The sequence below is a fragment of the Dipodomys ordii genome, unplaced genomic scaffold, assembly GCF_000151885.1.
Source record: "Dipodomys ordii isolate 6190 unplaced genomic scaffold, Dord_2.0 Scaffold66, whole genome shotgun sequence".
In the NCBI taxonomy this organism is placed as follows: Eukaryota; Metazoa; Chordata; class Mammalia; order Rodentia; family Heteromyidae; genus Dipodomys; species Dipodomys ordii.
The window spans coordinates 3,545,784-3,557,562 of record NW_012267282.1 but is presented as its reverse complement, the minus strand read 5'-3'; the positions used below and the strand labels follow the sequence as shown (position 1 = coordinate 3,557,562).

Below are 11,779 nucleotides of genomic sequence, written 5' to 3'. Positions count from 1 at the left end.
AAGAAAAAAGCCGGAAGTGGCACTGTGGCTCAAGTGGTAGAGCGCTAGCCTTGAGCTGAAGAGCTGAGGGACAGCACCCAGGCCCAGACTTCAGGCCCCACGACCGGACCCAAAAAACAAAAAAACAAAACAAAACAAAAAAAGAACCTGTGTGGAGCCAGGCGCCAGTGGCTCACCCTTGTCATCCTCAGGAGGCTGAAATCTGAGGATCACGGTTCAAAGCCAGCCCGGGCAGGAAACTCTATGAGACTCTTATCTCCACTAGAAAACCAGAAGTGGCGCTGTGGCTCAAACAGTAGAGCACTCGCCTTGAGCTGAATTGCACAGGGACAGCACCCAAGCCCAGAGTTCAAGCCACATGACCGACAAAAAAAAAAAAGAACCTGTGTGGCTGCTTTATCATCTAAGGAAAAGGTTCACGGGGCTGGGAAGGTGGCTCAGTGGTAGAGTGCTTGCCTTGCATGCATAAGGCCCTGGGTTCGAGCAGAAAAGGCTGGAAGTGGTGCTGTGGCTCAAGTGGTAGAGCACTAGCCTTGAGGTGAAGAGCTGAGGGACAGCGCCCAGGCCGAGTTCAGGCACCATGACTGGCAAAAAAAAAAAGGTTCACATTTGCTCCTCTTGACAAATAGAGGTTTTCCATGGCAGAAGCCAGAGGTGATGGCTCTCCTGTGTGTCTCCTGAGTCTGGCAGCTGTGGGGGTAAGGGACCAGAGTGACCTTAGTCTCCTGAACCCCATTAACCTCACACTCTGCTGTTTTCCCTGTCCTTAGACCTGCTTTTCTTTCTTTGAAACAGGTCCTCCAACATGCTAAGCAAGTGTTCTCCTCCCCAGCTGCACCTCAGCCCTCTCTGCTTATTTGCAAGAGGGAAGTTCCTGGGGGTGGGGGGAGGGGGTGGGTGATGGTGGTGGTGGTGGTGGGTGTGTGTGTGTCCAGTCCTGGGTCTTGAACTCAGGGCCTAGGCACTGTCCCTGAGCTTCTTTTGCTCAAGGCTAGTACTCTTCCACTTTAGCCACCGTGCCACTTCCAGCTTTTTCTGTGGTACTGAAGAATTGAACCCAGGGCTTCATGCAAGCACTCTACCACTGAGCTACCTTCCCAGCCCAAATTCCTGATTTTTTTTTGGTTGGTTGTGGGGCTTGAACTCAGCTTGGGCGCTGTCCCTGCGCTCTTCAGCTCAAGGCAAGTGTTCTACCTGCTTGAGCCACAGCGCCACTTCTGGTTTTCTAGTGATTTATTGGAGTTAAGAGTCTCATAAACTTTCCTGCCCAGGCTGGCTTTGAACCTCAATCCTTGGATCTCAGCCTCCTGAGTAGCTAGGATTACAGGGGGCTCCAAATTCCTGATTCTTTTGTTTTTTTTGGTTGGTCGTGGGGCTTTAACTCTAGGTTTGGGCGCTGTCCTTGTGCTGTCCTTGTCCTAGCACTCTACCGCTTGAGCCACAGTGCCACTTCCGGTTTTCTAGTAGTTTATTGGAGATAAGAGTCTCATGGAGTTTTCTGCCTGGGCTAGCTTTGAACTGTGATTCTTAGATCTCAGCCTCCTGAGGAACTAGGATTACAGGTGTAAATTCCTGATTCTTATAGCTATGCTTAACTGCAAATTTTGTTTTAATTTTTATTTGAGAAAGGTATGCATTAATGTATACTGAAATCTACAATAGCCTACTCCGTCTGGGGCTTCATCATTTAAAAATCAGGTTTAAGCTGGGGGTTGCGGTGCATACTTGCGATGTAATCCAACATTCAGGAGGCTGAGGCAGGAGAATCAAAGGTCAAAGCTGGTGTGTCTGTCTCCCTGTGAGAGCACACATACTCTGGTAGAGTGTGCCCTGCCCTTCTGTCTGACTGCTTGCCTGCTTGCATACTTAATTAATAAAGCTCTGCCAAATTTTTTTTTTTTTTTGGTTGTTGTTTGTGGGGCTTGAACTCTGGGCCTGGGCGCTGTCCCTAAGCTCTTCAGCTCAAGGCTAGCACTCTACCACTTGAGCCACAGAACCACTTCTGGTTTTCTGGTGGTTAGTTGGAGGTAAGTCTTACAGACTTGGGCTGGGAAGGTGGCTCAGTGGTAGAGTGCTTGCCTTGCATGCATGAGGCCCTGGGTTCAATTCTCCAGCACCACATAAGCAAAAAGAAAAAAAAAAGCGGGGAGTGTTGCTGTGACTCAAGTGGTAGAGCCCTAGCCTTGAGCTGAAGAGCTGAGGGACAGCGCCCAGGCCCAGAGTTCAGGCCCCACGACCAGATCCAAAAAAAAAAGTCTTCACAGACTTTCATTGCCCTGGTTGGCTTTGAACCAGGATCCTCACATCTCAGCCTCCTGAGTAGTTAGGATTACGGGCATGAGCCACTGGTGCCTGGCTTCTGCCAAGTTTTCTTACCATCTCCCCGTCCCCCGCCCCCTCAATACAAAAGCTCAAAGCTAGTCTAGACTACATAGTGAGACCCTGTCTCTGAATAAATAACTTAACACCTAACCCTTTTCTGTCATCCTGAGGCACTTTCAAGAGTGAGGGTAGTAGTGAGTGTGTGCAGTACTGTTTTCAGGTCACTGAGGCACTTTCAAGAGTGAGGGTAGTGGCGAGCGAGCGTGTGCAGTGCTGGTTTCAGGCCGCTGAGGCACTTTCAAGAGTGAGGGTAGTGGCGAGCGAGCGTGTGCAGTGCTGGTTTCAGGTTGCTGAGGTGCTTTCAAGAGTGAGGGTAGTAGCGAGCGAGCGTGTGCAGTACTGTTTTCAGGTCGCTGAGGCGCTTTCAAGAGTGAGGGCAGTGGCGAGCGAGCGTGTGCAGTGCTGGTTTCAGGCCGCTGAGGCGCTTTCAAGAGTGAGGGCAGTGGCGAGCGAGCGTGTGCAGTGCTGGTTTCAGGTCGCTGTTTCTGTCTGGTTTTCCTGTTCACAGTGAACTCCTTGCCCTCCAGCATTCCCACTCTTTGGATTCTTCAAAATCTGCCGGTAGAGAAGATGAGAGCGAGGTCCTGCCTGAGAAAAAGAACCTGTCCAAGGCTTTGGTCCTCAGCAAGGATACAGCGCTGTCTGGTGAGAAGGTTTGTGTTCCGCTTTTAAGTTTGGGTGTCTCAGAGGTACTTTGTCCATTGGTGCCAGTGCTTGACTTTGGCCATTCCTCAGGTTCTGAAATTGCAGTGTGAGACTAAGGTTCTTGTTAAGCAATCCAGAAGATACACCTGGAGGGTGAAGAGGAAATTAGGAAGGAAGCGGGGTCACTAAGAGCCAGTGTTCTCTTGGCCTGAGCCCTTGCTCAGGCCTGCTGGTCCTCTGGGGTCCTCCAAATTGAGAAGCCTCCAAAGTGGGTGGCCTGGGCTCCGCCAGCCCCTCTGTCTTCCCTTCCTCACAGGCAGGTTTGCATGCATAACGTACAGCTCCCGCACTTCCCCAGCACTTGGCCATAGAGGCTCAGGGCCCACGTGTCCTTGTTTTATGTGATCAGCCAAAGTGCATTTCACCTTCTGCTTTCTGTTAGCTATTGTGCAGTTCACTCAAGGCACCCCTGCCCTCCCAGGCTGCCCTCCCAGGGGATTCACGGACGGTTAACATTTTATGCAATGAGTGCACAAAGCAGCCTCCTTGGAGGGGCCCACAGCCTGTTGCTGCCATGGGTCCTTGCAGACAAGGACCAAGAAATAAGCATTTTAAGCATTAAGAAAGAAAAGAACCAACACCTGTGCAGCAGTTGAACAGACATTTACATTTTGGCATATTTGCTTTGTTTTCTTTTTGAAGAAATAAAGTTGGAGAGGAAGTGTGGGTCCCACCTGCCATTCTCCCCTGGCCCACTCCCAAGGGGTTTGCCTACTGTAGTGTTCGATGTCTATTGTTGACGGTTCTCTCCGTGTCTGTGAACCTCACCTAGCCTGGGTTACTTCCCCAGGATGACTTTTCGCCCACAAGTAAGCTTCAGCGGCTGCTGGCGGAATCCCGGCAGATGGTCACAGATCTGGAGCTGAGCACGCTGCTGCCCCTCAGCTGTGAGAAGCACTCCAGCAGTGACAGAAATGTGCGTTTCCTTTCTGGTGCCTGCTGGGAGGGTCTGAGCCCTCCGTGTACCTGGCACTGGCAGGCAGCCTTAGCTTCCTGCGTCTCCAGGGAGAGGGAAAGGAAGGAGGGAGAGGGAAGGGAGGGTTAAAGAGACGAAGCCATAATCTGCATCCAGTCTCCCTCTGCCTCTTTCTCATTTCCTGGGACGTGTGAAGCGAGTTGGTGTGTGTGTGTGTGCTTGCAGGGCCTCCGCATGGTAAGCTCTCGGCCAGAGAGCTAGCGTCAGCCCTCAGCCCAAATTTCTGGCAGTTTCCAGAAACACAGAATTTCAAATACATACACAATTTTAAGTATACAAACAAGTAAAAGGAATAATACAACCACTTACTTTCAATAGCCATCGAATTCTTGCTGTTTTAACTTTTCCCATCCATATACTTTTTTTAAATTTTTGTCAGTCGTGAGTCTTAAATTCTGGGTCTGGGCGCTGTCCCTGAGCTCTTCAGCTCAAGGCGAGCACTCCACCATTTGAACTACAGTGCCACTTCCAGTTTTCTGGTGACTAGCTGGAGATAGGAGTCTCATGGACTCTTGCTAACTGGACTGTCTTCAAACCATGATTCTCAGATCTCAGCCTTCTGTGAAGCTAGGATTATAGATGTGAACCACCAGTGCCTGGCCATACATTTTTTTTTAAAACTCAGAGAAGGACTCTGTGTGTGTGCGTGTGTGTGTGTGTGCATGTGCGCGCACACACACTGCCTGTCGTCTTGGGGCTTGAAGGTCAGGACCTGGACACTATCCTTGAGGTTTTTTGCTCAGCAATAATGCTCTACTACTGGAGTCACACCTCCATGTCTGTTGGATAGAAGTATGGATGAATGGAAGGAAGGAAGGAAATAATTTTTGGATGGATGGATGGATAGGTTGTATGGGATTGCTTCACAAGTCCCATCAGTTCACTAAGGGTCTTTCAGAGGCCTTTCTGCTATGTTTTCATTTAGACTTTTCAGGTATTTTTCTACTTTCTCTATCCTGGTACTAATTTGAGAGTTGTTTTTCAGAATCTAGAAGTATTAGAAGAATCAGTTCAAAAGAATGTCATTGTCAGTCACTGAAGGAAGCAAGCTAGCTGGTTATCCTGGGTAAGTCACCTTTGCTTGTCTCACCTGTATCTCAGCTGATATTTAATAAGTAACTCGGGCATGCTGATAATGTAGAGTCAGGGCATGCATTTGTTTGACCAGTGATATTTTCTCTCATTTGACCTGTTTCTACTGTACACACCTTCTAAACTTAATCAGAATAAAAGTCAAAAAGTCATTCGTAGGGACTGGGTAGGTGGCTAAGTGGTAGAGTGCTTGCCTTGTATGCATGAGGCCCTGGGTTTCATTCCTCAGCACCACATAAGCAGAAAAATCCAGAAGTGGCGCTGTGGCTCAGGTGGTAGAGCGCTAGCATTGAGCTGAAGAGCTGAGGGACAGTGCCCAGGCCCAGAGTTCAGACCCCACAACCAACCCCCCCCCAAAAAAAAAAAGTCATTCTTGGTACCTGGAATTTTGAATTTAAGGAAGTGAATATATAGATCCAGCTTTAAAACCAGTATCTAAGGCCAACCATAATAGTACTCGTCAGTAATCTTAACACTTGGAGACTGAAGCAGGAGCATTATAAATTTAAAGCCAGTCTGAGCTACACAGGGAGACCTTGTTTTGACAGCAGCACTGAATTATCATTTCATCTGAATGTCTGGAAAGAAATTGTTACATGGGGTTGCAAGCTTTATAAGAGTTTATTGAAAGCCGGGCACTAGCGGCTCACACCTGTAATTCTAGCTATGCAAGAGGATTAGATTTGAGGATCATGGTTCAAAGCCAGCCCAGGCAGGAAAGCCCGTGAGACTGTGATCTCCAACAACTATTCAGAAAAAGCTGGAAGTGGGGCTGGGATGGTGGCTCAGTGGTAGAGCGCTTGCCTTGCATGTATGAGGCCCTGGGTTCGATACCTCAGCACCACATAAGCAAAAAGAAAAAAGCCGGAAGTGGCGCTGTGGCTCAAGTGGTTGAGCGCTAGCCTTGAGCTGAAGAGGGACAGCGCCCAGGCCCAGAGTTCAGGCTCCACGACCGGACCCTCCCCCGCCCCCCCCCAAAAAAAAAAAGAGAAAAAGCTGGAAGTGGTGGTGTGGCTCAAGTGGTAGAATGCAAACCTCAAGCACAAAGAGGCTAAGAGACAGTCTTCAGGTTCTGAGTTCAAGCCCCAGGAATGGCAAAAAAAGAAAAGAAAAGAAAAGTTTATTAACCCAGGAAGCACTTGCTTCCTGGGTTGTGTCCTTCAGTTGGAACTTCATCTCACATGAAGCGTCTCACGAGTTACATAGCACAGACATTGCAGATGTCTACATGGCGAGCCAAGAGCCTTAAAGCTCCGCAGGCAGGAAATGGGAGCCTTGGCTCTCCCTCTGCCCCACTCTCATTGCTGAGAAGTTCTCTGTTTAGATGCCCTGCATGGCCTTACATCAGTGAAAATCTGACGTGCAGCCAATGGGGTAGAATCATGAGCTTTCAGCTCGCTATCCAGTGCTCATTGATTTTTCACTTGTGGACTGTTTCCTTTCCCCAGAAGCAGATTTTTCATCACTGGGGAGGCAGACAGCCCAGAACACACTTCACCTGGAAACAGGCAAGTGAGCGGAACAAGCACAGCCTAATACCAAGAGAAAGCAGAAGCTGAAACTGGACTTCCTTAAACCATCTATATTTTGTTTGCTTTCAGTTAACCATTTTTGTACAGAGGGAATATTTTCATGTAGAGGAAACAAGACCTTTTCGTACCTGTACAGCCTAGAATTACACTGAGGGAAAAGCCTTGTCTGTAAGGTGGAGCACTAGAGCAACTCTTGATACATGATGCCTAGAGCCTCGCACGGAAAACACCCTCCCTCCCTCCCTTCTTTCCTTTCGGGTTCCGGTCGTGGGGCCTGAACTCTGGGCCTGGGCGCTGTCCCTCCCTTCTTTCCTTTCGGGTTCCGGTCGTGGGGCCTGAACTCTGGGCCTGGGCGCTGTCCCTCAGCTCTTCAGCTCAAGGCTAGCGCTCTACCACTTGAGCCACAGCACCACTTCCGGCTTTTTTCTTTTTGCTTATGTGGTGCAGAGGAATCAAACCCAGAGCCTCATGCATGCAAGGCAAGAGCTCTACCACTGAGTCACCTTCCCAGCCCCAGCCACCAGCTTTCTAATCCTGGTGCTCATTTAACTTACAACCAGCATCTTATCCGGTTCAGTTCCAGATACCTGAGAATCGCTGTCTCCAGAACCCAGAGCTTTCACTGCCTTTGCTGGGCCTGACCCGTGTGGGAGGCGATGGTGAAAGTTCACCATGTTGCTGCCTGTGACGTGCGTGACATGAGGTGGATCCGCCCCAGCCCAGCCCAGCCCAGCCGTGCCTCAGCCAGGCCTGCTGTCGTTGACTTACACACCACCAGCATCTAAACAGGTGTTTTTATACACAGACTCAAACACTGCTGTTTTAACTTGCAAAGTAATTGATTTTTTTTTAAAGAATATACTTTGTAACTCTATTCCCTTCTAAGAGAACTGATCAGCTTCAGTCAATAAAAATATTTTTAATAATAAAGAAAAATGCTTTCCTTGGCTTTTGGGTTTTTGTACAAAGGGATTTTTTGTTGTTGCTTGTTTTTGTGCAGAGCTGAGGACCTAACTCAGGGCCTTCCACTTGCTAGGCAGGTACTCTTCCCCTAAGCTAAATCCCCAACCTTCTTTTTTCTTTTTTTCTTTTTGCCGGTTGTGGGGCCTGAACTCTGGGCCTGGGCACTTTCCTCAGCTCTTCAACTTAAGGCTAGTGCTCAAGCCCGGCGCTGGTGACTCACGCCTGTAATCCTAGCTACTCAGGAGGCTGAGATCTGAGGATCTCGGTTCAAAGCCAGCCCGGGCAGGAGAGACCGTGAGAATCCTATCTCCAATAAACCACCAGAAAACCGGAAGTGGTGCTGTAGCTCAAGTGGTAGAGCGCTCGCCTTGAGCTGAAGAGCTGAGGGACAGTGCCCAGGCCCAGAGTTCAAGCCCCACGACCGACAAAAAAACAAAAACAAGGCTAGTGCTCTACCACCTGAGCCAGAGCTCCACTTCCGGCTTTTTCTGCTTATGTGGTACTGAGGAATCAAAGCCAGGGCCTCATGTGTGCAAGGCAAGAACTCTACCACTGAACCACCTTCCAGCCCCTTGTTTTTGATTGCTGGTACTGGGGCTTGAACATGGGTCTTCAAGTTTTAGCTTAGTCTTTTTGGTCAAGGTTTGTGCTCTGCCCTTGAGCCATACTTCCACATCTAGCTTTTTGCTGGATAATTGTAGATAAGAGACTTGTTTGATCCTGGCTTCAAAACAGGATCCTCATATCTCAGCCTCCTGAGTAGCTAGGATTACAGGTATGAGCCACCTGCTCCCAGCTTCTTTGGTTTCCTTTTATTATACAGGAATAAAATTAGGGAAGTTAGTATCTTTAAATGTAATCTGCTGAGTTAATTTCCTCAGGTTGGGAAGGTATTTTTTTAAGCCATTACAGATATCAAAGTCTTATTGTACTGCATAAATGCCCCTTTGTTAAAGGCTTCAGTGTTTCTTGAGATGGTTTTCCTGAGTGGTAGAAGAACCGCCCAGTTAGCCTTTCTAATTAGGGTGCTGAAAACTGAAATTGGGTGAGGTTTCGCTGTGTTCTTTATAAATACCTGCTTTCTCCCCAGGCTGGTTGTATGGCGCCAGACTGAGAAAGGTCTAGTTGATGCTGAGCCAGGCTGCAAGCAGGAAACCAAGCATGTCCCACGAGAGGCCTGCTTCCAACCTGAGGAATCCAAACACTGCATTTCCCTTTTCCCTTCATGTGCTGGAGTGGCTTAGTGGAAGGGGAGTGCTAAGGAGATGTTAAGTAGGCAGACTTTGAATATAATTAAAAAGTATTTTATGCTACCTAGTTTATGGGATTACAGTTCCATGACTACCTGTAATGGCCAATTTTAACCTTACTGGTTTATTCCAAATTATGTAATGGTATGCAATGGTAGCATGTTTGTTTTAAGATAAACTAGATTTTAGGATTTATATCTTATGTGTGTGTGTGTGTGTGTTTGTGTGTATGTGTGTGTGTGTTCTAGAGCTGGATCTCAGGGCCTTTTGCTCTCTCTTGGCTTTTTTGCTAAAGGCTAGCATTCTTTTTTTTATGTCATGGGCTTGAACTCTGGGCCTGGGTGCTGTCCCTAAGCTCTTCAGCTCAAGGCTAGTGCTCTACTACTTGAGCCACAGCATCACTTCTGGTTTTCTGGTGGTTTATTGGAGATAAGAGTCTCACAGACTTTCCTGCCTGGGCTGGCTTTGAACCTCAATCCTCAGATCTCAGCCTCCTGAGTAGCTAGGATTACAGGTGTGAGCCACCAGCATCTGGCTTATAAGTACATTTCTTGTTGAACAGTATCACCCCTTCCCTTGCTCTCTCCCAGTTTTTCCCTCCCATCCCGAACTACAAGTTGTATAGTTCATTTCAACCTAGTGTCTAGTGAGTACCACTGCTGCAATTTTTTCATCCTTTGCCTTAAATTTTTTTGTTGGTTGTGGGTCTTGAACTTGGGTCTTGAACTTGGGACCTTGTCTCTGTCCCTAAGATTTTTTTTAATTCTTTATTGTGATTAAGTGATTACATAATTTTCCAGATTTCACAGTATTGTGGAATAGTGATACTTAAAGTCACAAACACATTCTAACTTTTATGGGGCAAATTGTCTATTGTGGTCTATAACATTTATGAGTTCTATGAGCTTTGCGATACAGTTATTTCTTCCACATTGGGTGATATGTACATTTCTTTTGTTTTGCATAGCGTCAGCTGTTCCCTCCCTCCCATCGCTGCCATTGAGTTGCTTAGTTCATTTTGATCAATGTCCAGTGTAGCTGATGGGTCCTGCTGTTGTATGTTTTTCCCTGATTCCCTCTAGTTCTGTGTTGTCCTCCTGGCTTCCCTCTGGTGTGCACATATATACCATATAGGTGATCAGCAAGGCTAGCATTCTTGAACCATAGCTCTACTTTCTTTTTTTTCCCCCCAGAGCTGAGGGTGGAACTCAGGGCCTTGTATTCGCCAGGCAGGTGCTCTTCCACTGAGCTAAACCCCCAGGCCCCATAGCTCTACTTCTGACTTTTTGTTGGTTAATTGGAGCTGAGTCTCAGAAAGCCAGGCACCAGTGGCTCACACCTGTGCTACTCAGGAGGCTGAGATCCAAGGATCATGGTTCAAAGATAGCCCAGGCAACAAAGGTCTGAGACTTTTCCCCCACTCGCCCATTGGTTGTGGGGCTTGAACTCTGGGCCTGGGCACTGTCCAGCTCAAGGCAAGCACTCTACTACTTGAGCCACAGTGCCACTTATAGTTTTTGGGTGGTTAATTGCAGATAAGTGTCTATGGACTTTCCTGCCCAGACTGGCTTTGAGCTGTAATCCTCAGATCTCAGCCTCCAGAGTAGTAGCTAGGATTATAGTTACAAGCCACTAGCATCCAACATTATTGTCTTTTTTGTTTGTTTTTCTGGTCCTAGGGCTTGAATTTAGGGCCTGGGCACTGTCCCTGAGCTTTGGTGCTCAAGGCTAGCATTCCCCCACTTGAGCACAGAGCCACTTCCAGCTTTTTCTAAGTAGTTTATTGGAGATAAGAGTCTCACAGCTGGGCACCAGTGGCTCATGCCTGTATCCTAGCTACTCAGGAGGCTGAGATCTGAGGATCATGGTTCAAAGCCAGCCTGGGCAGGAAAGTCCATGAGACTCTTATCTCCAATAAACCACTAGAAAACCGGAAGTGGTACTGTGGCTTAAGCGGTAGAGTGCTCGTCTTGAGCTGAAGAGTGCAGGGACAGCGCCCAAAGGCCAGAGTTCAAGCCCCACGACCAACAACAACAAAAAAAAGTCGGGGGTGGAGGGTGGGAGATGGGAAGGGATGGGAAGGGGAAACAAAGGAGGAGGCAACAATGCTTGATAAGAAACATACTCATATTCTTGCCCATGTAATTGTAACCCCTCTATACGGTATTGTCACAATAAAAAAAAAAGTCTCACAGACCTTACTGCCCAGGCTGGCTTCGAACCATGATCTTCAAATCTCAGCCTCCTGAGTATCTAGGATTACAGGCGTGAGCCACCAGCACTGACTATCATCATTCTTAATATCAGTGTAACAAGAGTTAGATAAATTATGCTAAAGTTTGCCTGACAGAAATAATCTCAGCATTGGAAAAGACTGATGGAAGAGTATTTTTAGAATTTGTGAACAGATTTTTTTGAACAGAAATAGAAATACCCCAAAGAAAAAAATTCAGAATGAATATAATCTGTAGCAATAAAAAATAGTTTCACCACACAGTGCCAATAGATTGCGCAGGACTGAGAAGCTGGGGTGAGGCCAGGATGGAAGCGGAGACGTCACACCAGGGCTAACGATCTGGAGTTGTCTTCTGTCCCTGACTCATGGTCCTCCCTCCGGTGACACCTGTAGCTAGGTGGTGACCTTGAGTGTCTGATGTGATCTGGTTAGGACACAGTGCAGGAAGCCAGGCTCCTCCCTAGGCCTCCAGCAGAATGATCTTTCTTTCTGGGTGCTGGAGAGCACCAAGTGAAATCAGACCAAGAGACAAACAAGGGCTGGGAAGGTGGCTCAGTGGTAGAGCGCTTGCCTTGCATGCTTGAGGCCCTCTGTTCACTTCCTCAGCACCACATAAGCAGAAAAAAAGAAAAAGCCAGAAGTG

At 47.8% G+C, this 11,779-nt stretch overlaps 1 protein-coding gene across 1 annotated transcript in view; it reads left to right on the top strand.

Moving 5' to 3' along the window:
* The window catches only part of Ccdc62 (coiled-coil domain containing 62), a 30,530-nt gene extending 22,915 nt beyond the window's left edge, over window positions 1-7,615 (top strand). Inside the window, exons 10-13 of the mRNA XM_013023062.1 lie at window positions 2,891-3,035; window positions 3,878-4,003; window positions 5,049-5,129; window positions 7,260-7,615. Coding sequence (XP_012878516.1) covers window positions 2,891-3,035; window positions 3,878-4,003; window positions 5,049-5,102 — 325 coding nt within the window. The 3' untranslated portion in view covers window positions 5,103-5,129; window positions 7,260-7,615. The remainder of the gene's footprint in view (window positions 1-2,890; window positions 3,036-3,877; window positions 4,004-5,048; window positions 5,130-7,259) is intronic.
* Window positions 7,616-11,779: the final 4,164 nt, after the last annotated feature.